The 24,741-nt window shown below is 52.1% G+C and overlaps 10 protein-coding genes across 10 annotated transcripts; 6 read left to right on the top strand and 4 right to left on the bottom strand.

Annotated features, from left to right (window-relative positions):
* Positions 1–478: 478 nt before the first annotated feature.
* On the bottom strand, positions 479–3,662 carry BO72DRAFT_444965 (citrin). Its single transcript, XM_040943934.1, has 4 exons — positions 3,098–3,662; positions 1,776–2,978; positions 1,551–1,713; positions 479–1,491 (listed from the first exon to the last, which is right to left on the bottom strand). Exons 1-4 carry the CDS (start codon positions 3,275–3,277, stop codon positions 938–940), a joined length of 2,100 nt encoding a protein of 699 aa, XP_040804977.1. The 5' UTR covers positions 3,278–3,662; the 3' UTR covers positions 479–937.
* Positions 3,647–4,710, top strand: BO72DRAFT_265510 (uncharacterized protein). Its single transcript, XM_040940160.1, has one exon. It carries the CDS (start codon positions 3,703–3,705, stop codon positions 4,630–4,632), a length of 930 nt encoding a protein of 309 aa, XP_040804976.1. The 5' UTR covers positions 3,647–3,702; the 3' UTR covers positions 4,633–4,710.
* Positions 4,711–6,284: 1,574 nt separating this feature from the next.
* On the bottom strand, positions 6,285–7,596 carry BO72DRAFT_265460 (phosphatase PAP2 family protein). The gene is made up of 3 exons (XM_040940159.1): positions 7,484–7,596; positions 7,191–7,417; positions 6,285–7,136 (listed from the first exon to the last, which is right to left on the bottom strand). Exons 1-3 carry the CDS (start codon positions 7,515–7,517, stop codon positions 6,435–6,437), a joined length of 963 nt encoding a protein of 320 aa, XP_040804975.1. The 5' UTR covers positions 7,518–7,596; the 3' UTR covers positions 6,285–6,434.
* A 1,726-nt stretch (positions 7,597–9,322) lies between these two features.
* Positions 9,323–12,932, top strand: BO72DRAFT_370337 (DUF3433 domain-containing protein; the record flags this gene model as incomplete). Its single annotated transcript, XM_040940961.1, has 2 exons — positions 9,323–11,048; positions 11,098–12,932. 2 exons carry the CDS (start codon positions 9,323–9,325, stop codon positions 12,930–12,932), a joined length of 3,561 nt encoding a protein of 1,186 aa, XP_040804974.1.
* A 1,299-nt stretch (positions 12,933–14,231) lies between these two features.
* Positions 14,232–14,591, top strand: BO72DRAFT_369912 (uncharacterized protein; the record flags this gene model as incomplete). Its single annotated transcript, XM_040940936.1, has 1 exon — positions 14,232–14,591. The coding sequence occupies one exon, from the start codon at positions 14,232–14,234 to the stop codon at positions 14,589–14,591; it is 360 nt and encodes a 119-aa protein (XP_040804973.1).
* Positions 14,592–15,217: 626 nt separating this feature from the next.
* On the top strand, positions 15,218–16,904 carry BO72DRAFT_397213 (N(6)-L-threonylcarbamoyladenine synthase family protein). Its single transcript, XM_040942056.1, has 2 exons — positions 15,218–15,348; positions 15,418–16,904. Exons 1-2 carry the CDS (start codon positions 15,230–15,232, stop codon positions 16,724–16,726), a joined length of 1,428 nt encoding a protein of 475 aa, XP_040804972.1. The 5' UTR covers positions 15,218–15,229; the 3' UTR covers positions 16,727–16,904.
* A 32-nt stretch (positions 16,905–16,936) lies between these two features.
* BO72DRAFT_444961 (uncharacterized protein) lies at positions 16,937–18,524 on the bottom strand. The gene is made up of 5 exons (XM_040943933.1): positions 18,202–18,524; positions 17,820–18,067; positions 17,726–17,734; positions 17,547–17,624; positions 16,937–17,432 (listed from the first exon to the last, which is right to left on the bottom strand). The coding sequence occupies exons 1-5, from the start codon at positions 18,222–18,224 to the stop codon at positions 17,341–17,343; spliced, it is 450 nt and encodes a 149-aa protein (XP_040804971.1). The 5' UTR covers positions 18,225–18,524; the 3' UTR covers positions 16,937–17,340.
* Positions 18,169–18,641, bottom strand: BO72DRAFT_265317 (uncharacterized protein). Its single transcript, XM_040940158.1, has one exon. It carries the CDS (start codon positions 18,475–18,477, stop codon positions 18,241–18,243), a length of 237 nt encoding a protein of 78 aa, XP_040804970.1. The 5' UTR covers positions 18,478–18,641; the 3' UTR covers positions 18,169–18,240.
* BO72DRAFT_524904 (putative PHD finger domain protein) lies at positions 18,495–22,803 on the top strand. The gene is made up of 2 exons (XM_040949920.1): positions 18,495–21,305; positions 21,363–22,803. Exons 1-2 carry the CDS (start codon positions 18,823–18,825, stop codon positions 22,450–22,452), a joined length of 3,573 nt encoding a protein of 1,190 aa, XP_040804969.1. The 5' UTR covers positions 18,495–18,822; the 3' UTR covers positions 22,453–22,803.
* Positions 22,804–23,222: 419 nt separating this feature from the next.
* BO72DRAFT_370198 (RNA recognition motif domain-containing protein) lies at positions 23,223–24,512 on the top strand (the record flags this gene model as incomplete). The annotated part of the gene is made up of 4 exons (XM_040940947.1): positions 23,223–23,262; positions 23,371–23,470; positions 23,585–23,937; positions 23,998–24,512. The coding sequence occupies 4 exons, from the start codon at positions 23,223–23,225 to the stop codon at positions 24,510–24,512; spliced, it is 1,008 nt and encodes a 335-aa protein (XP_040804968.1).
* Between the last annotated feature and the right edge of the window lie 229 nt (positions 24,513–24,741).

The following is a 24,741-nucleotide window of genomic DNA, read 5'->3' as shown; positions in this document are numbered from 1 at the left end:
TCTTGTGATAAAAAAGCATGCCTGAACCACTCTCAGCATGGTCGAAAGATGTGTAGGTAATTGGTCTACGTTTTAACGTCATGACGTGGCTGACATCTGTAATGCAGGTCGATTTGATCCGTGTCTTGATAAGCAAGCCCTTGATGATATTCTCGCCTGCACTTACACCCGACACGTTTCTACGGTCAATTCCGCACGACCTATGTACATATACAGATCGAGAAGGAGGCATTTCGTTTTCCTTGTGTCGGGTTTCCCTAGTGATATCACTCCCCTGTCACCATAACCACAAATCATTTGGTCGGGTACCCTCACATGCCTCACCGGCGAGCTTAAAGACCAGTTTTAATGCGAAGTTCCCTGTACCTATAGTCCGCAGTCATGACGGTCCTGTATTTTAACTTACCATATACCCCTTATCCTATTGCAGATAAATTCGGGTGGCGAGGACGAAGTATAACCAATGATGGACAGTTTCCACGAGGCAGTATGATCACAATGTATTCTCGAAACCTTCTAGTTGCATGATTTTTCAAGATAGAGATGACCAAATGAGGTACCTGTACACCGATATGTGACGCCCACTTATGTATGTAGAATGAGGAACAGGCAACAGATGTGGAAATCACTGAAGGACTGCAGACGTCGGCGAGGTCAATAAGGAAAAAGTCTAGAGACCCAAATAGCGGTCTGGTAACAAGAGTCTCCTCTCGAGTCTATCTGCTTTTGTTACATGTAGTAGTGTGGACATAGGACTTGGGGGATCCAACAAGAAGCGGTCATTGTTCCAACCAGGCCAAGAAAAGAATCAGTGACAACGGAAAGGGCTGCAATTGAATGGTGCAGTGGGGGGAAACAAACACTATTTTCATTCAGACAAAGGGGAAATTAGAAAGAGAAAGCCATTCATCGCTATGTAAACAAAGGTCGTACGTGTCTATTGTTGCTGGGATGGTTGCAGGAACTTGGGCCAGCGCTCTGCGGTGGGGACCCGAACGCGGCCAATGTTCTCGTCGAGGTCCAAGATCAGCTTCAGAGCATTTCTGGATCGGAGGTAGGGAAGCGGTGCCGTGGCAGTGGTCAGGCCGACGCCGGGCTCGACGTGTCCAGCGGGAGAGACCTCCTCGTGATCGCCGGGCATGGGAAGCAACTTTTGGAGGACCTCATATGCAGCCAGGGTGAAACCAAACTGCGGGGAGGAACGAAGGATACGGGCAGGGCCACCCTTGAAGAAGGCCTTGAAACCTTCTTCCTTCCAGACGGTGGCGGCGCAATGACGGAGGCCGGTGTATCCGACTTCACCCTTACGGGCTTCCACCTGCAAGCGGGTCTTGATGACATCGCAAGGCGTAGTGAGATAAGCAGCAGGCATACCAGCAATGGCACCGGCAGTCAACAATTGCACAACACCAAGCTTGTTGGTCTGGGATTCCCCGAAGAAGTCGGACTTGAGATGAGCGTATGTCGGGAAGTAGATTGCGGAGAAGGGAACTGAAGTATCCAAGTCAGCACTAGCGGATTGGGAAGGAGACGAATAAACCGAGGCTCACCATCGCGAAGCAGACAGGCACTAGCACCCTTGTACAAACCGACCAAACCCAGGTTCTTCACAATCCAGAGGGCAGAGCGACGCGGAGCACCCTCGACGGACTTGGCAATTTCACCCTGAACCTGCAGACGAATCTTGACGATCTCCAGGGGGTTGGTGAAGATCTAGAGGAAATCGTTTAGCCCACTGATCAATATAGCTTACTTGTTAGGAGATTCAAACTTACAACTTGACAGGCTCCTGCAGTACCACCGGCCAGGATCTCATGGCCGGTCCAAATCTTTCCATTCTCCTTGTTGGTGAAATGTCCACGAACAAGATCATTCACCGTCAGTTTGATGGCTTTTTCGGGAGCAACACCAATCAATTGAGGGATGACACCAGAGTACAGTCCGAGGAAACCCTCGTTCCGAATAACTTTCCTGGCACAGTCGATCGAGTTGTTGTAGAGTCTCTCTCCCACACGGGTTGATCGCTGGTTCTGCATGCGAGTCTTCACGAGATCAATGGGGTAAACCATGAAGGCACCGAAGGCACCCGCAAGACTGCCGAGTGCGAAATGGTGCACGGACTCGAGCACGCTGTAAAGGACCGACTTGGTCTTGTCAGCCACCTGATGAGCCTTGTCCGAGGCGATCGTTGCCGCCTGACCAGCAACCGCGAAGGGCATGCGCCATGAAGCGTCAATAACCTTGGCGAAGTCCTTCTGCGAAAGGCGTCCCGAAGGCGCGTCCAGTCCAGCAAAGTGGAACAAGATATCGGCCTCCATCGGAGTGAACAGAGAGAAGCGAGTGACGCGGGCAGCCTCGTTGAGGAAATCAGCGCGCGTGATTTTGCCATCGGTGCTCTTCTTGGTCGCTTCGCGGACAATGACATCGATCATGTCCATTTCGCGCATGATGTTCTGGAAAGCACGAACGGTAGCATAGGAGATCTTTGTGCCAGTCGAGATGTTGCACAGACTGGGGAGATTCTCGAGAACATAGTCGGACAGCTTGTGTTTCGACGTCTCAAGAATGATACGCTGGAAGTCCTCGGGTTCGATGTAACCATCACCGTCCTTGTCAAACACGTGGAAGGCCTGTCTGATGCGCTCGCCCTGCAGGCCGCGAAGCATCTGAGCGAACTGGGGATACGTCATATCATGTCTGGTCTTTGTCCGTCCAGTGTACAGGGAGGCCCATTCTGAGTTCCAATCGAAAGGTATGCTGTCGCTAGTCTTGTTCAGGTTGTACAATTGCTGGAAGTTCTCCCACTTCACCGAGCCAGTTCCTTCTGTATCAAAGAGGCGGAAGGCAATTTCATATTCGGCGTCCGGTTTGCCCAGGAGGTTCTCGAAGGTAGCCCAATCGGCGAGAGTGAGCTTTCCAGTTCTCCGCCTGTCGGCAACGAGAAACAGAATCCCATAGTGTTCGCGTTTGATCTTGTGCTGCGGTTTCACGAAGAGAATCCGTCAATTAGCCAGAGCTCGGATCACGGCTAGTCGTATGACACATAAAGCGAAGGCTCACAACAAACAGAATGCGCGGCGAAATTCGAATTACTTACATAGTCCTCGTGCTTGGGAGCGATCGCATCGATGAAGTCGTCCTCCGACATGTAAAGATCTCCTGATGCCTCATCTTTGCGTGCGTGGCGCAGGAAATGACTCTTGATCTGCTGCGACGGCTGAGGCTCCGAAGAGCTGCCGACCAAGGACTCCTTGACTGCGTCCTTCACGCTGGTCATTGTGAAATGCAAAAGAGACAGAAATGAAACCAAAAACAATCGATTCAAATCCCAAAAGAGAGAATGCGCCGATCAAGCCAACAAAGAAGCTGAACAACAAGAGGGTGATTAACCCAGGTGGTGAAGGGAGAAGTCGGAGGAAGAAGGGGCTGGGGATAAGAAAAGTGAGTGGAGACGGGGAGACCAGACAAAAATAACGGGGGAGAAATGCTCCAAAGCCCAAACAGTGGTTGATCGATCAATTAGTATGCTGAATCTGGAGTGTGAATCATAGATGTGACAGCTGGAAATTGTGGATGGCAAGTTGGAGAAGAAGTGTGCAAAGTCTTCTATCTAGTTAATTTCTAGTGTCTATGGAGTAGTGTTTACAGTTGTTTCATTGCGTTCTTTTCTCCTCTTTCTCCCCCATAGTTCCTTTTTTGTTCATGCATGCTTTTATTATTGACTATCGGATAAAAGACTCTGCTGACTTTTGGTTACTCACAAATTCACAACATCTAGTGACGAATCGCTCATCAGCAGCCCTCACCGCCTCTGGTCTCTATCTGGTAATTAACCGGCCCGATGAGGCCTTTAACCTCCCTCTCCCTCCTTCTCTCTCTCTTTGGGGGGTGCCATCGGAGTTGAGGCCGAGCGCGGGTCAGCTGGGCCAGGGTGGCTCTCGCAAGCACGCACGCAGGCTTATCTCCGGCGGCAATTCGAGCCCCTTTGGTCTACCAGATCTCCATATCTTGATGCCCTACTGTGCTTGTTCCATCGAAATTCTTGGTGGCTTTGTCCTCGAAGGTTCCAATTTAAGCACAGATCAACTGTCAGATCCTTCACTTTGCCTCCCAGCCCTGGCGAACAAAGTGACTCAAAACAATAGACGGAGGCGAAAGACCCAAGGGACCAGCCAAGCGCCCCTCACGGATTTTGCCATGGCCATGGACCACCCGGTTTTCCATGGGGGCGTACCACACGGTAACACCGGGACTTTGACTGGCCACCCGGGACTCGATGTCCATCGACCCCTGGGGCCTGGGGCCCAAACCCAACAAAGGCAACACAGCGACCTGAAGCAAAACACTTCCAACGTGGAAGATGATGCTTTATCAAGACGGAGGAGGTTGGTCATAATGCATGCGTATTCAAAAACTGCCTTGTGCGAAGAAGGAGATCGAATCCTTTCGAAAGATAGCTATTTCCTTCTCAAACCACTGACTTCATTTCCTCTACTACTTCCGGCACCTCGCACAGGTCGGAGTATGATTGATATGCGCTATGTGTGCAGAGAACAATGGTATGAGTCTGGAGGACCACAGGCCACAGCCCAGTACCCGATCTCGGCGCAGGTGGCCAATGTTCGGATGTGAAATTCCAGGCGTGGATCGGCAGCCGCCGCACGGTAGGGCGATATGTTAACTTTTGGTCCGGTCGGCCACTCTCCAGTACTCCGTACACGTATTGAACTTTCCACCCTCGTAAGAGAATCAAATTTTACCCACTCAGCCCTTCAACAAGGCAATGAATTCAAATGCCCATTTCACATGACATTCTCGTTCGACACTGGGGCACAGACACCATCGGCCCGATTGATTTTCGAGGGACCCGCGAATGAGCGACCAGAGCCTTGAAGTGATTTGCCCACCAGAGAAGGAGGGTCCGGAGTCGGTGGAGTCTTAACGCGGCGGGACGTCGGAAGAAGACGAGGTTGTTGCAGGGCGGGTTGTTCTTACCTAAGAAATTGCTTTTACCCCGTAAGTCGGTGCCAGCTGGGTACGGAGTAGCGGGCTCAAAGTTTTGTTCGCGATTTATTCCGGGGTTGATGTCAGAGGTCGAACGAAGTATCCAGCACTGAGCAGGCAGGCAATGGTCATCACCCTTCCTGTCTCCAAATAATCCCGGGCTGGCGGCAGTAACTTTGAACAACTGGAATGGCCAGAGCTCTTCCTTCTGTCGCGTAGCACTCTGTCGGGAATTGTCGCAGTTGCTCCGAACAGCTCGAGTCCTGAGCCAGCCAAGGAATACGGGGACACTTCTGCTCCGGAGCTAAGGCTCATTTACTCCCGATACATATTTTGATTATGCAGTGATCATGGCAATTGTGCAGGGGGGGGACGGAGGGCTCACTATTAGTCTAATGCTTGCGGAGTAGCTCCGAGGTCAGTTCAAGCATCGCATCTATCTCTGACCCTAGCATGTACTGTACGCAATCCCATTGACTCATTCCCATCGATTTTCACCACCGGCACATAAAGAGACTAGTGTACTCTGTAGTAGTTTTACCTATCAATGCCGGACGGGATCCCTGCGGAGGGGAAGGGGAAAGAGGTCCCTGCTTAGCTACCGTGCAACCTTGAGAGTAGTCTACTACCGTACTACGTACAGTACATGCAAGTGCCGCGGCGGGCTGCTCCTAACAGGTACCTAGTAATTAGTCTACTTCCAACCTACCTCAGCTAGGGGACTCGGGACTCGGGGAGTCCGTGGCAGCTAAATCTCGTCTTGTTTTGCGCGGCGTGTCATTGACTTGCCTCTTTGGGCTATATCACGCGACATGATGGCTTTTTTAACCTTCTTGATTCAGTCATTTTAAGGAGAACCAAGCCGCGCTCGGCGGCTACTAGTACCTAGCAGAAGGTGGCTCAAGTCCGAAACCATCGGATTTCGAGTTTGTCCATGAGATGATGGGGTGCGAATTAGCATTGCATTGGCCTGCGACGAATACTGTACTGTATTCGGTGCCTCGAGATGACCTGGGTTTATATATTCCAGCATGGCTGGAGCTGACTAAACGAGAGCTTCACATCCAGGTCGCAAATCGTCTGTCGACAAGGCTATATGATCCACATTATTATCTGCCGCACATGTACTGAGTACTGTACTTCACGTCACTCGCAAGGTTCCTGATATTATATCACTTCTTATGAGATTTTCAAGTCTTGGCAATGCTTAGCTGCAGGACTACCAAGCTACTTAGTCTACCCAGTTTTCAAATGCAGGAATCACTGTCTATCTTCTTGTTATACACGGTGAGTTCGTAACTGAAGTTCTGTTCGTGAGTGCGATACTCATACATATTGATGGCCGCATCACGGAAAGACGAAGTATCCTTAAAAATATATAGGTCTCGAGTCCAATGGCTAACCCAATCATCCCATCGCCCTCTATAAGCTCAAGGCTTCTCTAGGCGAAGCAATCTAAAAACCGCTCTCTCTATCGGCAGCAGACCCAGCATGACGCGGTTGAACCTAAAAGCAGTGAGTACCACACATGCACCAACGACAGCGTCCAAAATGAAGTGGTTGGCGGTCGCTACGATCGTGAGACCCATCATCATGGGCCACAACGGCGCGATCATTCGCAGGTACCAATGAGGGCTGAACTTGAGCAGACACAGCGCAATGAACATGGAGTTTCCGAAGTGAAGCGAAGGCATCGCTGCGATTGTGAGCTGGAACTTGTTCTGCGTCCAAGCCGAACCGCCCTTGTTACTGTGTAGGACATCGACAAACCCGTACTCCTCGGGTAGGAGACGCGGGGGCATGCACCTCCACAGAGTAAGGATCGTAAAGGCAATGACATTCTCAAATGCCAACGTGCGTCGGAGCGCCTGGTATCTGTCACGCTGAACAAAGGTATAGCAATAAACCACAAATACCACTCCAAGAACGATGTGCGAGTAATATACACGCGCCAAAAAGGGCATGAGCCACGGAATCTCGTTGAGGATGTATCTCTGAACCGACAATTCGACGTCAAGGTGGAGGAAATGCTCTAGGTGAAGGATCGAAATAGCATGGCGCTCAGCTGTGTCGAAGATCTCCTTGTGGCCGGCAATCATTCGAGCAGAGAACGCCCGCAGCCCTTGGTAGATCTTGAGTCTTCAGTTAGATTGCGTCCCTTACATATATGGGTGAGCACATCATACCCAGTATGTGAGCAGCCAGTACAATATTTCCAGCAGGAAGGGAAAATGTGCTAGAAGACGAGACTGAGGTGTCCGGCGGTTGCGGAGCGAACGTTCGTCGTCTGTGTTTGGCTTCACGTCCTCAAGACCATCCGCAAGCAACGGTGATTCAACACTGGGGATTTCCGGCGATCTGACATGCCTGCGTCGGTTTATCAAAGTTCCCGTAGTGAAAACCGCGACGATCGCTGTACTTGTAGAATATACATTAGTCACTATTCGGATGGCTGCGGCGATCCCTGGGTATAACTTACCTCCAGGCTCCAGAAGATTTTGGAGACCGCCCATTGTGTTGAAAGACCGACAATTGCAAGCAACGATATAAGTTGTAAAGATGTAGGGACGTTTGTGAACTGGGTTTTTGTTTCAACATTCGAATTGGCTCTCTGCGGGCCGGATGCCTGGGAACACTAGTTTAAGGAGACTGTAAAATGAGACTGTTGACGTCACCCGATCCAGCCTTGTCCAGCCTTGTCCAGCCTTGTTCGGTTCGCGATCGAGGCCTTTTGGTCAACCTCAAAACATGGATCCAGAAAGTGATGTATAATGGGCCTTATGAAATCTAAACCAGGGCACCAGAGATCTGAAAAGTGGCACATTCGATGGGGGAGATATTGAGGCTTTTGGGGGAGTCGCATCCGACCGTGGCTGCCGTTCGCTGTCATTCTGGATGCCTGACCCATGGATTTTGATCTGTTTGCATGGCTGGCTGTCCAATGTAAAGGTCAACACCAACATGAGTGTTGCCGGCTTCCAGCAACTACATTAAGCACCCGTGACGGTAGCTCTGGTCGCCAGATCCCATGACGGCCTACCGGCTTTGATTCGGTTTTTATCTGAAAGCATAAGCACATCAGCATGGATAGCAATGCAGTACAACAGCCCGTCGACTTTCCACAAAAGCAGGGATTGGAGACCTGGGCTGAGAGCATGATCAAGGCCACCGGGAGTGGACCTTTTCCCCATCCAAGCTAAGCCAAGCTTAAAAAAACACACTGGCGATCATGGCATTGTGGTCATCAAGCCACAGTATTCAGTCGTTGGAACTTGACTGGGCCAGTGTAAGCAAGACTACCTCGAGCATGCATCCAGACCTTCTTCAGAGGCATGAGTGTCGAACTTAAACCTTGCTGGCAGATTCTAGCGGGTGCAGCATGTTCCGCGAGGCTAATGAAGTTGGGCAGACTCAAAGATACCCTCCAAATAAACAATCTGAAGTGAGGATGCCTGCTTGAATGCATTGAAGCATTCGGGTTGATCATCACTGTTTGTCAAGAGGACTGACCTGGGGTGCATACCATAACGAATCAATGATTGATACCCCTGTCTGCCCGTGTTCATTTTCAATCACTGTCTCCCGCTTTCTCTTTCCGAAATGCTTGTTCCTTCAATTCAGGCGATTCCTGAATAAACCGAATCCCGCGACCCACAACCCCTGTCGAAACATGTGGCGAAGAAATGGATTAGGTCCCCTCAAACTAAGGTCTTTATCAGTTCGACCCCTTAGGACTATGACTTCAGTACCATACCGCCATATTCATATTTGCTAAGGTGAGCACTAATGGTCTAGATAATCGCATTACCACCCTCTCAGAAGCCATAGCCTTCTGGGCAAGATGCGCGGCCCGCTCATCATCATCGCATAATTTCACAGCTACGCATCACTAGCCCCGGCGGGATCCACGCAGGAGTGCACCAATAGTATCCTAAAGGCGTCACGCAGCCCACCCGCCCATCCTGAGACTTATCTAAGGTCTCTTCGGCGCTTGGCCAGATTTCCCTGGACACAGCCCAGTTCGGCCTTATCTCGTTTCCGTCAACCTCACTTTTACATGGTGCCATGGGCTTTTCTTTGAGAAGGGACCTGGTTGTATCTTCTTCATAGATCGGTTGCTGCATTAAATTGTCGTGATAATCAATTGACTAGACGTTTCAAATGGCTATGCCATCAGTTATGCTCCCAAAAATCTGATCTTGACACTCCGACGGTCAGCCATGTGGATTCGGTCCTGAATTTGTACTGGCTCGCTCTCGATGCCCACCAGCACTCCGCTTATCGATACCACGTTGATTCGAGACTGCTAAGTTGAACGATGTCACAAACTACTGGGCATGTTCCTCAGACTCGGAATTCAGGATGGCTGCCTCAGACTTTGCGTCGTCGGTACTTGTTCCCCTTGGCTGGCCTAATGGTGTCCATGGTGATTGTCACAGAAGTACTTCGGCAGTGGGGTAACGACACAGGCGGACTTGATATCTTCACTGACTCCGATGAGATCACCATTGCTCGAAAATTCATCTTCACTTATGTTCCGAGCATCTTGGGCATGATTGTGGCCATCCTATGGTCTGTCGTCGAGTATGATGCTCTTCGTTTGGAGCCATATTTTCAACTTTCTAAGCCAAACGGAGTATCGGCCGAGGTACTTTTGCTGAACTATGAGTTCGGCCATTTTACCACCGCCCCATTCTTCGCATTCAGGAATCGACACTGGATGGCAGTTTTCATCTCGATCTTGAGTGTCCTCTTGCAACTGGTTTTCCCCTCACTCCAGAGCAGTCTGTTCAGAATGGACGACGCCACAGTCTACAGCAGTCAACATCTCGAGATATGGCCGGAGTTGATAGATATGGAAGGGCAAGCGTCCGTGTCATATAACTCAACAGTGAATCACACAGCCTCTCGGGATCACCGATATCTGACTTACGATGAACCGGACTCAGCTAAGTATGCAATGGCGCCCGTGAATATTCCCTGGGATGTCCAGTATGATACGGCGAAGTGGGAACTCACCCAGTCCGTCTACTGGGCAGAGCTGTCTTGTATTGATTTGACAGTGGAGGATGATCTGGTCATCGATGTCTTGACGAATCGAACCGGCTCTCAGGCAGCTTCGCTATATGATCGATCGGCCGTTTGGGACATGTCCATTACATCATCAACTTCAGAAAATTGCTCGATGCATTTGAGTGAAGCAATCTCCATACCATCCACCAATGGTTCATTGCAGATATCGCATTGGCAGCCAGTTCTAAGTGCATCAGACCGTGATGATACGTGCGCTGCTATTGACCTTGTGGGTATCGTTCTTGAAATCAGTCTGAATCAAACTACCGAGAATATCAGCAGCAATTGGTCGAATTTACAGGGCTCTGACTACACGCATAATGTCAGCGGCTTTGGCTGCCAGATTCTCTACCGGACCTCAGAGGCCAGCATTTCACTACAAGCTAATGGATCATTGTCCGTCACCGCATTGCATTCAGATACTATGAGCAATGTTTCAGGGGTATCCCTGAACACCACTCATTTCAAAAACCTTATTTTGTCAGAAGTACTCGCAAACAACGGCACCTCATTTTTGAACAGGGAATCGGTCGGACTGTCTGCTTCTCAAGATAAACTAATCTCGAGACTCAACAGGGGCATTGAAAAAGCCTTCGTACCGTTGATGAACCGAATATTCGACGTCTGCGCTCAATCTAATTATGTCCAAGCGTCTCATGTGACACATCAAATGGCTATCATGGTTGGACCGTGGCAGTCCCTTATGTCTGAGGCGATACTTTCGCTGAGCGTGATAGTGATTTTATACCTGGCCTACGCTTACCCACGCCGGCCAAACCTGCTTCGAGGCGATCCTGCATCTATTGCGTCGATGTGTGGCATCATGGCAGACATTATCGATATCTCGCATATCTCGCATATGAATCTTGATGAATTGTCGACAAGGCAGTTGAGATCTATCCTTCAAAATTACAATTGTCGCTGGCAACAGGACAGAGAACCTCCCTGTATCTGCATCGAGCCCTCGCAGGGTATGTCATGATTCTCATATTGTCAAAATATGGTACTGACTTCAAACAGTGCCTCGCTCCCCAGGAAAAGCTGCAAAAGCCCGGTCTGATCCACGACCTCATTTCCTCCTGATCCCGATCTTTGGCCTTGAATTTCTCATCTTTGCCGCGGCAGTTGCTGGTCTTGCAACTGTGATCGCATTGTGTGTAAAAAATGGATATGTTATTCCATTGACCTTCGTCAGTTCAAGCAGCATAGGGGTTCTTTTCTCCCTGATTCCATCATCGATCGCGTCTATCATACGTGCGATCTGCCTCTCAATATACCGTTATTTGAGCGTTCTGGAACCATGGTCTGTCCTTCAGATGGGAGGAGCATCTGCTGCCTCATCTCTACTGCTTGAGTATGGGTCTTTAAACCCATTCGCCTCACTCTTCAATTGGTTTAATTATAACCATATCCTACTCGGGCTTGTGGGAGTAGCATGCATTGTCAACACCGGACTTAGTGTTCTAGTCAACGGATTGTTTCATCATGACCTTGGCCCGACAACCGCAGATACTGATTTAAAGACTTGGTATAGCTATGAGTCATTCGCCATCAGACAACCATCGTCAGTGCTTCCAGAACTCGATACCATGCGGACGAGTATCTACAGTGGCTCCTCCCTGCTACCATGGACAACTTCCAGCCACTCCTTTCTTCCAGCCTGGACAAACAATTCTTCAGATTGGCTTATCGGTGGTTCTTTGCGGGGTGTGGGTGCTGACATACTCTGTCGAGGGCTATCGGTTGCGGATAACTTTACCCAAGACCCTGGCTCCAATGTTGGCCGTTGGAGGTATTCTCCAATCAACGAGTCGAGTATAACATGCGAAATCAACGCAATACGAGATACGAACAACGTGGAGGATGTCAGTATGTTGGTCAACTTTTACGCTTCAACACCTACCGAAGCAGTTGAAGGTTGCCATAAGCCAGCTGTATTGGTGGTCGCCCAGCCAAGCGACAGCGATCATACCGAGATAACAAGTGCCAACACAGTCGCGATGATTTGCGAATCGTTCATCGTCATGCAGAACTTTTCAGTGGCCTGGAATTCGCAAGGCTTCATACAGAACCATATACCACTTAATGATACCATTATTGCCGATGGTCCGATGTTAGAGAACGGGACCTCAAATCTGATTAATTACAACCACAGACTATCTAGTCCTGTCCTTTCAAACGGCTCGTTCCAGGATCAAAATGCTTCCGCTCAGGTTGATTACTTCGGCAGCCTGACAGTGAGTCTTTACGAATTGATGAACTCTAACACATCAGACATCGACGTCGGTGTACTCAAAACTGCTGCCCGCTCGGTCTACCGGTCCATGTTTGCAACCGATCTCTCCCTCAAGAGAGACGCTTATTTTCGTCACCTCGATACTCCCGCCCACATCTCTAATGGCATCATATATCATATGTCTTGGGCGGTTTACCCATCTGTCCTGTCATTCATCTGTGTCATGCTAATAGTGGTATTTGACGCCTGTATTGTGGCATCAGTCTTCATTACCAGAAGATATCGGTTCCGATTCCCACGTATTCCACGATCTATCGGCTCCATCATGCCTTGGATTACCCAGAGCCGGATCTTGGATGATTTCAAGGGCACATATGCATGGAGTGACGATGAAAGACGAAAGCACTTTGCAGATCTCGACAAGAGGTATAAGCTTGATAGACTGGAGACGCCGGATGGAAAGTGGAAATACATTTTGGACGAAGACAGAACGGTGGGCCGCGATGATGAAACGGTCATAGATGAGGAGCCGAGACAGAAAAGTACATCGAGAATTCAGCTTCGGGTGTTGTTCAGGCGGACAACTTCCGAATCCTCTGGTGAAGATCAGCATGGTTGATGGGGTTGGTTAATCGCAATGAATGTGCGTCTACATATGCATTCGACCCGTTCCATGCCATCCGAGCAGGCTCACTTCAACTCTACAGCTACTTAACACGTTGGTGGATGAACGTGACCCTTGGACGACAAAACCGACCTCTCATGCTAGAATCAGCAACCATCATTTGCTTCAGCGAGCGAGGAAAGTGCCCGACCACACAACAGGTAATGACAAGGGCAGCAGGGATCCTTTACACAGCTACGGGATATACGTGAAGCCGTTCTCTTCCTACCACAGTGCATGAAATTGTCCGTTCGATGCAGAGACACAGACCCGATAAGAGCTACCTCGGAATAGGAGAGAGATTCACGAGTCCCCAGGCTATCTCTGGCTCAGCAAACCAAGCTGGTTCTGCGCGTCGTGAGGAATAGTGGCAGTAATCATGCCGGCATGCTAGTTTCTGCTTGGTTATGCATGGGATTTATGCGGGAAGGACAAGTGATGGGTCACAGAACCCAACCATTACATGGAAGGGTGTGATGTTGATGTGCCTGTTATGCAGGTGTAACAACACCGAGCAACCACCCCAAAGTTTATAGGACGAAAATCAATTTTATTCGTTGTTTCTGGTTCTGCAGAGCTGACATCCATCCCATGTCCTCGTATGCATATCGGGAATTCGACTGGTTGATCTAGGGACTTCGCGGACTCGACTCCCGAATAGGAACCTTGCACAGACCATCATCGGCCGGTCACACTTTTAGTTGACTTGGTGGCAAGGAGTAAGTACTAGTGCGTGATGGAGGAGTGGTGATGTGCTTGGTTGTGCAGTTGCTGGGCGCTTAGAGTGTGATGAGCGGCGGCGATTGGCCCCGCCTCCACCTTGACTCCCCCTCATGCCTGAAGCCTCTTTCTCTCCATCTTCCCTTCTCAGTATTCTCTACCCTCCCCTGGATGACTGAAGGCCACCGACCAGCTATATAGCCGCTCAGCAGTCGCCTGCATTCCAACCCTTTCTCTTTCCTGACACGCCGTCTGTTTGAGGTTGTGCAGTTTTTCTTTCTATTCTATTTTTGTCTCTGTCTAGTTCGTTTGGCTGGCCCAAGCAAGCTATTTGTTTTCTTCGCTTCTTCCTCCTTGACGTCAATAAATAATAATAGTATCATTCACACGCCTGCTTTAGTGGACACTTTGTTGATCAAAGTTCTGCTGCCAATCGGTTCACTGCGCTCATCGTTTTGAATTTTAGAGCATCCTCTACATCTCTCGCACGAACAGAACCACCTTCTATCCCTCGTCTGTCAATTATCATTCAAGATGTACGCTCGGCCTAAGCTTTCGTTAAGCATCTCTGCGGCACAGAATGCCTCTCGTTCGTCGTTCCCTCTGAAATCGCCTGGCGCTGTTCCCCGAACGCCAATCTCCCCGGCGAGCCCAGGCGCAAAGCGATTCTCAACCTTACAGGTGCCGTCCTTCGGTTACAACAACTCCTGCACCTCCAAAAGCATTCTCAAGAAACATTCCGCACCAGGTGCCCCCAGTTCTTCGGACAAACGGATTCAGTTCAAGGGCACTCCGACTGTCCATTGCGTGACACCGATTGAGAATCCAGAAGAGTATTACGGCACCTACACCAAATTGTCGCGGGAGGAACGACGCTGGGTTGTGCGGGATTGAACTGGACACGATTTCAATTGGGCTTCTTGAGCTTCTAGATGAATAGTACAGCGTGAGCATAGGGACAAGAAATGCTCACCAAGAAGGGTCAACGTGAGATCAAGGCTTTGGCTTCGACCTTGCGCACAGCTTTCCCATACCCAACCCCGACACCACTTCGACATGCCGATTCTGTACATTAGGGGCAAGGGTGGGTCATGGCATTGATCTGATGTCATCTTGTGGCCATCAGATCTCAAGGTTGGTAGGGTATATGAGCTTGATGCAACCCGAAAGAGGGAGTTGAAGTGCAGTCTCTCAGCGTGTATATGACTTCTGTTATGATTATGACGTGATGATATGATTTGGCGACCAATTACTTAGCATACGGGCATATCCTGGAGTATTCCAATTACATTCGTTTAAGCTCCATACAGTCATTATCTCTCCATATGAATTAAGACTTGTCTGGACCACAATTGTAGAATGGTTCCTATTGCTATTGAGTGACCGCCAGACATATTTCCTCTTCGGTCCCGTTAGGGCAGCATTTCAGGGCTCCTGTGGCCCGTGCGAGGAAACCTCCGGGCCGCTTCTTTCGCCGCCGACAGGCGATAGAATCTTGACTTGTCCTATGCGTTGCTCACATTAGTTCCCCCATGTCAATACTTACGAGAATATCTCCTGTCACGTTACGGCGAAGCGTGGGAGCCATTGCCAGGGGCAGTGTTCTGCCTCGCGCTCGTGGGCTGCTCACTCTCGCTATCGAGACGTCCTGGTTCGTTCAAGGTCCCTGTTCTGCCGCATAGGATGAAGTACAGTAATCTGACAAAAGGCCTTTACGTAGCGATGACACCTCGGTTGCGATCGTCGAAAAGAAGGAAGGCTATGCGAAAATCCACTTCCATGAGAAAGTAACATGCGACTCCACGGCGTACAAGGGCATCCATCCGGTTGTCGCACTCGAGTCCCATCAAGAAAACCTCGCGAAGCTCGTCAACAAGGCGCTCACCAGTTTACCACCGGCTCCCTCCGCCGATACCCCCCTCCCCAAGCTAGTCACATTGTCAAATGGCAACGAAACGCGACGCAAACCGGACATCGTGTGCGCCACGCGGGGCCCCGGAATGAGGACCAATGTCTTGGTTGGGTTGGATACGGGGAAGGCACTTTCCGTGGCATGGCAGGTTCCATTCATCGGTGTGCATCACATGCAGGCTCATCTGGTGACACCGCACCTTCAATACTTCCTGGATCAAAACCCAGAGAACGACCCCGAGCACGCCCGATCTCATCATGACGGCGGAGTCCCTCAACAGGCCCAACAGGCCAAGCCCGCGTTCCCGTTCATCTCCATCCTCGCCTCAGGCGGCCACACGATGCTGGTGAAATCCACCTCGCTCACGAACCACGAGATCCTGGCCTCGACGCTGGACATCGCGGTCGGGTCCGCCCTCGACAAAGCCGCGCGGCTGATCCTGCCGGACTCGGTCATCGAGACGGCCCAGCACTCCGTGTACGCCAAAGCTCTGGAGCAATATGCGTTCCCCAACGGCTGCGCCGACCACGCCGACTACCAGGCTCCAGCGACCCGGCGCGACGAGGTCCAGGCCCCCGCACCAAACGAATGGGGCTGGTCCTTCACGACCCCCTTCGCCAACACCCGCGATCTGGCGTTCAGCTTCACCTCCATCGAACCGACCGTCGAGCGACTGATCAAGCAGAAGGAGGAGGCCGGCGAGGGCTGGGCGGACGGCGAGCGGGTGGCCCTGGCCCGCGCGGCCATGCGCACCAGCTTCGAGCACATCGCCTCGCGCCTGATCATCGCGCTCGAGGACAAGCCCCACGAGACCCCCGTCCAGTCGCTGGTCATCAGCGGCGGCGTGGCGGCCAACCAGTTCTTCAAGACCGTGCTCCGGGCGTTCCTGGACGTGCGCGGGTTCCAAGACATCCAGATCTATGCCCCGCCGCCGTATCTGTGCACGGACAATGCGGCGATGATCGCGTGGGCGGGGATGGAGATGTACGAGGCCGGCTGGCGCACGGATCTGTCGGTGCATGCGCTCAGAAAGTGGTCTCTTGCTGACGATTCGGACGCGAAGGATGGGGGCTTCTGGGGACCTGGCGGGTGGATCAAGGAGGAAGGGAAGGAGTAAAATAATAGGGTGTATCCGTGGGTATCACGCTTGCACTGTTGTACACTACTAGTCATAGCCATCGTATATTACAGGTCTTTCAGCTCCCTTATCGGAGCATATGTAAGTATATTGAAAAATGGGGGTTTATCACTACGGCTGATTATGTATCTTCACGATTCCAGACTGTCGATACAGCCATGGGAAAAAAAGAAGTCATTGCATCATGATTGGATGAATAAAATTGAGAGTGATTCACAGCTGAATGCATTGCCTGGTTTCATAACAGAACTAATGCTTTTTTCCCCGCTTCCTACAGGCCTTGCATGGGGCATGATGGAAACGATCGTTTGCCGGGCCGCCGCTGTTCATCCCAGCTTGCGATTGTTCCAGACCGGTAAGTCTCAACGGTGCCAAGTCATCTCGCGCAGTGGCCAGAGCGGAACTTAGCACTTCTCCTCACATATAGACATGAAGAGCAGGATTCGAGTGTTCTTTTCCACCACATTTAAATGTATGACCCCGTCTCCGAGTGGAAATTAAGCATCCGATGGCTTTTATACAACGGGCGTCCCTGTGGCTACACCCCCGAACAGGATTTCTCTTCGGCGGAACGGAATTTGACAGAAGAAGAATCATCCACCTGCAACAGGATTGCCCTGGCGGAGAGCCGTCACTTGTTTTCGAAGCTCGAGGAAGAAATCCTTGCCGTTGGCCATTTGATTCGCTATTTGTTTCAGACTCATGCATTAGACAAATTCATCAGAATGGATTTCGGGGGAGTTGGAGTAGTGTAGATTTTTCTGCGCGGGTGAGATTGGTTACAGGTTGTATAACGTACGTTTAGCACCCCAGGGTCCGCTGGCCCGGTTGTTGTTCGTGTCCTTGCTTTGCGGTTTATAGAAGAAGGGCCTCGGTTCTGGGACGATGGGTTGCGCGGGTCAGTTTCTTGTTTTGTGGTTCAAAACTCCGGACATGGGTTCCGTGGGGGGGATTTGTTTATAGTGATGGGTTGCGTACCTCCGGGTCCTGCGGAATCAACAGAACCAAGCAAGAGCGGGTTGTCAGCTATAGCACTTTCGAAGAGCTACTCGAGCGGAGAGATTCTGCATACCTCTTCTGAGAGCCGCCTTCGACTCTGTAGCATTGAAGTTTCGCACGGGAACGTGCTGTTCCTGCCGAGGTCCAGAGGGGGCAGCAGCAGCAGCAGCAGCAGGAGGAGGAGGCTGTTCGCGCGAGGAATCGTTCCATGTGTTCGGCCCTCCTCGCGAGCTGCCATGGGCGCTCATTGTTCGGGAGGAGGAATGTCTCTGGGCGGCGTGGCGGTTCTGCTCGTACGGGCGACCTCCGCGCCAGTTACTGCTACAGTGAGTCGGATGGGGTCAGCCACCAAGAATGCTGCTGGCACGAGGGGCAGGGAGAGAAGTGCATTGGGGAAGCTGCTTTGGGGGGAGGGGGAGGGGGAGATTGGGACATGGAGAGAACTAAGAACATACCGCTCTTCGCCGGGACCACTCATGCTTGTCTCCGATCGATCACCGGGCACGATCAGATAGCAGTTTTGTTTTCTCCCTGCACGGGGTGAACCGTGTAGAATTGTGGTGATTTATTGTAAGAGGAAGATGGAATGACGGGGCAGCTGGAAGGGGACCGTGGACGGGCGGCGGCGGCGGAGGTTCCAGTTCCCCTGCGCGGGAGAGGGAGAGGCGGGTCTGTCTCTCCGCCTTTGGCTTGATAAGCCCGGAAAGAGGGAGGGAGGGAGTGACATTCATTCATTCACTGCTGTTCGCTCGCTGGCTTGTCTCTTTCGCGGTCGTCGTCGTCGTCGTCGTCGCGCGTCTTCCCCTCGCTTGTCGCCCTCCCCGTCCTAACGTGCTTACAAGTCGAAACCCCTCTCTTCGATGAGTCATGCTAAACTTATCTGGCTTATCTGATGTGGTGATAATTCGTCTTTACGGCGCAGTCTAACTTAGTTGGTTGTGATTTCCTACGACAATTCCCTCCCTCAAAACACCCACACACGGTGAGGCTGAGCGGCGAGCTCGGGCGAGGGTCCATCAACAAACAACCACACGCCGCTTTTCATCCAATCTCACAGATCCTACCGAACAGGGAAGATGGCGCCGCTCTCGTCATCAAAATATCGTTCCTCACCGGGTAGATCCTCGAGAAACCAGACCAAGGTCACCCTAAAGACATCGCGGAGCTCGGATCCGAGCACTTCGGAAGGCCCACCCCTCAAGAAACGGAAGTATATTCCAGGTGGTCCCGGTGGAGGAGGGCGTTATATTGAACTAGAAGTGAAGGAGCCGGCTTCGAGACAACCAAAGACCACTCCAGCAGCTCGACGCAATTCCTCAAGCTCCCGCAGTCGCCCTGCTCCTGCTCCTGCTCCTGCTCCAGAACCCGAGCCTCCTCAGCCCGTACAGTTACCGCCTCCTCCTCCGCCGCCGCCGCCGCCGCCGCCACCTCCTGTACCATCCACGCCGCCTTCTGCGCGTCTGAGACGAGAAAAGAGCCAGAATCGTGGCCGCTTCGGCTCATCGACCGCGGCTGCACTTGCGTTACAACAAGGAGATGGGTACAAACCACGCGAAGAACGCGGCTGGGAGGAGTTTCATCCAGACCTGGATATCGACACCAAGTTTACGGTTTTCAGTGCAGAAGAGGTGGATGGCCCTCCACCGTCGGCTTCGATAGCTCAAATCCTATCGCCTAACGGCCTGGATAACAGTAGCGACAAGGATCCGATCGCGGAGCTCATTAGAGCGCACGCCAATGGCACTTCGCCGACGCCAATCAAGCGCCGCCCCGGGCGCCCTCCTCGTCGTCCCGAAGCTATCCTCCATGCTCTGGGCATCTCGCCGCAACCGAAAGCCGTTCCTCCTCCTGGTCCCAATCCGCGCGAAAGGCTGACCCTCCCGAAGCCCACATTCCGACTGCGGGATCCATTTACCTTCTATGACCAACCTGGTGTAGGTCAGCAGAATTATGTCGACCGTACCATGGCTAGCGTTGGCTATCAAGAGAGCGACCTCTTTTTGCGGCATGACCGGCGGTTGGTTCGTATGTCAGAGTGTGCGCAGGAAGATGACCTAGATCTGACCAACCTCGTTGCCTCAGAGGGGGAGGTCAATGCGGCTGTTGGCCGGGTGGAGTATGATATGGACGAGCAGGATGAGAAGTGGCTGGAAGACTACAACGCGAAACGGAGGGAAGATCAACTGGAGCCAATAAAACCGGCGGTCTTTGAAATCACAATGACCAAGATTGAACGGGAATGGTATGCCCTGGAGAAGCGTATCCCAAAACCGAACCCGAAGCCCCCGCAAACGCAGCGCCCTCGTTCGAGCTCCGCCGCCGCGGTCAATGGGGAAACTGCCCCCGGCGAAGAGCAGGACAGCAAGTGTGCCATTTGTGATGACGGCGACTGCGAGAACTCGAATGCGATTGTGTTCTGCGATGGATGCGACCTAGCGGTGCATCAAGAGTGCTATGGCGTTCCTTTTATCCCCGAAGGACAATGGCTTTGCCGCAAGTGTCAACTCATAGGCCGGGGATCTGTTAACTGCATTTTCTGTCCGAACACCGAGGGCGCCTTCAAACAGACGACCACCTCGAAATGGTCCCATCTTCTGTGTGCTATCTGGATTCCGGAAGTCTCGATCGGCAACCCATCTTTGATGGAGCCGATTACTGACGTCGAAAAAGTGCCGCGAAGCCGATGGAAACTCAATTGCTATATCTGTCGCCAGAGGATGGGTGCATCCATCCAGTGTAGCAACAAGAACTGTTACCTGGCGTTCCACGTAACGTGCGCCCGACGAGCCCAGCTCTATCTGAAAATGAAGTCAGGCCATGGTACCCCGGCCGTGATGGACTCCCATCTCCTCAAGGCCTTCTGTGATAAGCATGTTCCGCCCGAATGGCGAAGGGAGCATGGTACCGATGCCGCTACGGCCGATGCGATCGAGTACTATCGGAATACCATGCAGGGTCGCCGCTGGGGAGATAGCCAAGCAGCGGCGCTCTCGTTGGAACCCGCCCACTCCCATATTGGGGAGCATGGAGAGGACGACGGGCACCGGACACATACACCACGTATTACGCTTACTGTCGGTGGCAACAAGCGCAAGCGAATGACTGCACCTAAAACGATCTGGAAGCTACCGTCCGGAGCTCCGGTGATTCCTCAGGTCGTCCTAAACTCGGTCGGCGCTTCGCTCCAACGATTTGGAGTACGGCAGAGGAAGCAATTTGCTGAAGATGCCTGCAAATACTGGACCCTTAAACGCGAAGCGAGACGAGGTGCTGCGCTTCTGAAACGGCTGCAGTTGCAGTTGGAGACCTTCTCATCGATGGAGATGACCAGGAGAGATTATGTTGCGATGGGGGTGACCGGCAGCAAGCGACTTCAGCGGCGCATCGATTTTGGCCAGAGGCTTTGCTACGATTTGGATAAATTGAGGACGCTGTGCGACGAAGTCAGAAGGCGAGAACAAGAAAAGCTGAAGGATGTGGAAACTCTACGGAGCATCGTAGACACCGTCTACTTCCCTATCTTCCCTTTGCTCTGGCCTATCTTCGAGAAAGCTCAAGGGTAAGCAGCTGCGCTGGCTCCATTATCTAATTCTTCCTTTGCTAATGTCCTTCGCAGGCTCGATGGCAAAGGTATCTTCAAGAAAGGACTGTCCTCTATCCGTGCAAAGCTCCAAGAACGCTACTACTCGTCGGTGGCATCTTTCTCTGCCGACCTTGCCCGGGAATTCACCACGGAGATTGGTGTTCAGCCAGCTGGGGACACTGCAGAGCTACAGATGCAGATCAGCGGCCGTGCCCCCGAACTCAGTCTCGAACAGCGTGAGAAGAGAAAATTGGCTAAGCGCATTATAAAAGCTATTCAGCCGGCACTGGAAGATGCTATAAGGAAAGAGAGCGAACTGAACCGCAAGCCTTTCGAGCAAGAACTGAAGGAGCTCGATCTCATGCTAGAAAATAGCGTCATGTCCCGGAGAGGGTCCGAGGTCGACTCTGCGGAGCAGAGCGCAACCGACAAAGCAGATCAACCTCAAGATCTGAGTCAAATTGCGGAGCCACGGGTTGAAGATGTTACTGCTAAGATGGAGATCGATGAAGGGACCGACATCGCCGCAGTACCTGAAAAGGCCGACGCAGCTGTCGAGCCCAATACAGAAGTGTCGCTGCCTGCTGAAGAGTCTACTGAATTGTCCGCCCTTTCAGTACCCAACTCAGAATCCACGCCTACCACTGCGGTGCAGGAGACGGAGATCCAGACTGGTGAGGATGCACCAACAACTACACAGCCCACCATGGAAGTAGTTGAGCCAGCTGTGAATGGACCGGTCGAGAAGACCGACCTAGACAGCTCGAAACGTGAAGGCCCACCGCCCGACGCTCAGAATCAGTCACGCACCCCGCCTCACAGCTTTACAGGCGATCAGCAACATCCCTTGTCTCAGGGAGGCATCCAATGGTATATGCAGCCATTTGACCCCATAGGGACCACCATCCATGAGGAGCGCTGGACGGGACGGGACGTTATGCGGGGAATGAGTGAGGAACTAAGCGAACTAGATGAGGACGAACTGAAAGATCTGGTAGAGGAGGATGAGCTGGAGGGACAAGTGGCCAACTCATCAATGGAGACTTCGGATGGAAAAGGTGCTCCTCCCCAGCAGCATGTCAAGACTCATCGGACGCGACGACGTTGGCGTGGGTTCAAGTAAGAACAAGGTAATAGGGATTGTTCCTTTGTTTCTTCTTCCCTACATTGCCATTTATTCGCCTCTATTTGTGTCCGTGTGTTTGCTTTTTTGCTTTTCTTGTCGACAGTTGTTTAGCCAACTGGGAAGGGATGGGCGTTAGGCATGCCTTCATGGCCATTGGGGAATGGCATTTTTGGGCCGTAGATCGCCAGCATCGCGTAATGAATGGGCGTTGAGTGTATGAATATTTTAATTGAGTGAATCTTTGGTATCGTTGGTGAAAATATCTGTGTTCCAAATATTGAGCGTTGAATTTGTTTGTTTGCTTGCGCTGTAACTATTATAAGGTGTAAAGCACACCGAGGAAGGGTGAATTGAAAGATTGGCTTGGCGCAGAGCCGCTGGCGGGCCAGACTGGATGGAGACGAACTGTCTCTCTGGCTCTCTGGCTCTCTCAGCTTTCTCGCTCTCTCTCTCTCTCTCTCTCTCTCTCTTCTCTCTTTCCCGGTTTCCTCCCCCTTCTTTCATCATCATCACTCCGGGAATTCCTTTCCATCCTCCTTCCTTCTCCCTTTCTTCCCTTTTCCCTTTCTTCACTCCCAGTTCTTTTCACGGATCTCAGAAACAAACTCATCTTTTGAGTTTCTTCTCTGCCCGTGTTTGAACGCAATCGTAATCGGTCGTTGAATTTTTCAGCTTCCCATTCCTCATTCTCAGCGTCGCGCGCGCTCTCCTCGACCCATTCAACCTCTGCCGATTTTTCTCCCTGTTTCTTCACAAAAACCATTATCATGGCTACAGAGTACGATCACGAGAACGGTCGCTACGACGGTATGTCAAAGCTATCGCCTTCACAGCCCGGGCTGCTGATCGTCCGGGTAACTACGCAATCACACGGCTAATCCTTGATGCTGGTTTTTCTTCTTCGCAACTGAATAGACGAACCTCGCTTCACCCGCGACCGCAGCGCATCTCCTCGCGATGAGCCGCGCGGCGACCGCACCCGCAGCCGTTCTCCCAACGGACGCGTCGATGACCGGTGCGTTTACCCCAGACAAGAGCTTCGAGGAAGCAGCTTGCATCACCGTCACCCACGGGTGGCGATTTTCCCCCCTTGGGCAACCAGCTGACCTCGAGACCATCACATGCTTAGCCCCCCTGTTGATACCCGCAAGCCTCCTTTGGATGACGATGAAGAAGGCGCCCTCAACACTGGATCTAACCTCTTCGTCACCGGCATCCACCCCCGTCTGACCGAGTCGGACATTTCGCGTCTCTTCGAGAAGTATGGTGACGTCGAGAACTGCTCGATCATGGTCGACCCTCACACCAAGGAGTCTCGTGGCTTCGGCTTCGTCAAGATGGTCACCGCCGAGCAGGCTGATGCCGCCAAGGAGGGTCTCCAGGGTGAGGTCATTGAGGGACGTACCCTGAGCATCGAGAAGGCTCGTCGTAGCCGTCCCAGAACCCCTACCCCTGGCAAATACTTCGGTCCCCCCAAGCGTGGTATGCTTCGAGTTTCCTTACTTTACGTGTGAAGAACTGAAAATCTAATACTGACTATAGAAGACTTCCGTGGAGGTCCCCGTGGCCGTGGTGACCGCTATGATGACCGCCGTGGTGGTGGCTACGGTGGCAGCTGGCGTCGTGGCGGCGACGATTACCGCTATGGCCGCTATGATTCCTACAGTGACCGCCGCGACTACGGCGGTGGTCGTGATTACCGCGACTACGGTCGCCGTGACTACCGTGATGACTATGGTTACCGTGGTGGTGGCGGTGGCGGTGGCGGTGGTGGCATCGACCGTTATGCTTCGGGCGGTGGTCGTGAGGACCGTTACAGCCGCGATGAGCGCCGCGGTGGTGAGGAGCGTCGTGGCGGTGGTGGCGGCGGCGGTGGTGGTGGTGAGGATCGCCGTGGTTACTACGATCGCGATGCCAACCCTGCCAGCTATGGATCTGCTCCCCCTGCCCGTGAGCCCTATGCCGGTGGTGGTGGTAGCGGTGGTGGTGGTGGCAGCGGCAGCGGTGGTCGCTCCTACGAACCCCGTGGCGGCGATGACCGTTACAGCACCAGGTAGGTGGACTGATCAGACATGGGTGGTTGAATCGAGGTCATGCCACGTTCTCCCTCCCAGGCCTATCTAGGCCTTCCGCGTTCCCCTTCACTCTTTTCCTCTTTACACCTTACCACACCCCTTGTTTCAAGTCACCATCCCCGTCACTTCCCCCTGTTCTTTGGAATGGTTCCCCCCTTTTTTCTTTTAATACCCCTGGATGAATGGAAATGGGCTCGAAGGGCCACGATAG

This window comes from Aspergillus fijiensis (genome assembly GCF_003184825.1).
Source record: "Aspergillus fijiensis CBS 313.89 unplaced genomic scaffold BO72scaffold_7, whole genome shotgun sequence".
In the NCBI taxonomy this organism is placed as follows: Eukaryota; Fungi; Ascomycota; class Eurotiomycetes; order Eurotiales; family Aspergillaceae; genus Aspergillus; species Aspergillus fijiensis.
This window is presented reverse-complemented; position numbering and strand designations above follow the sequence as displayed.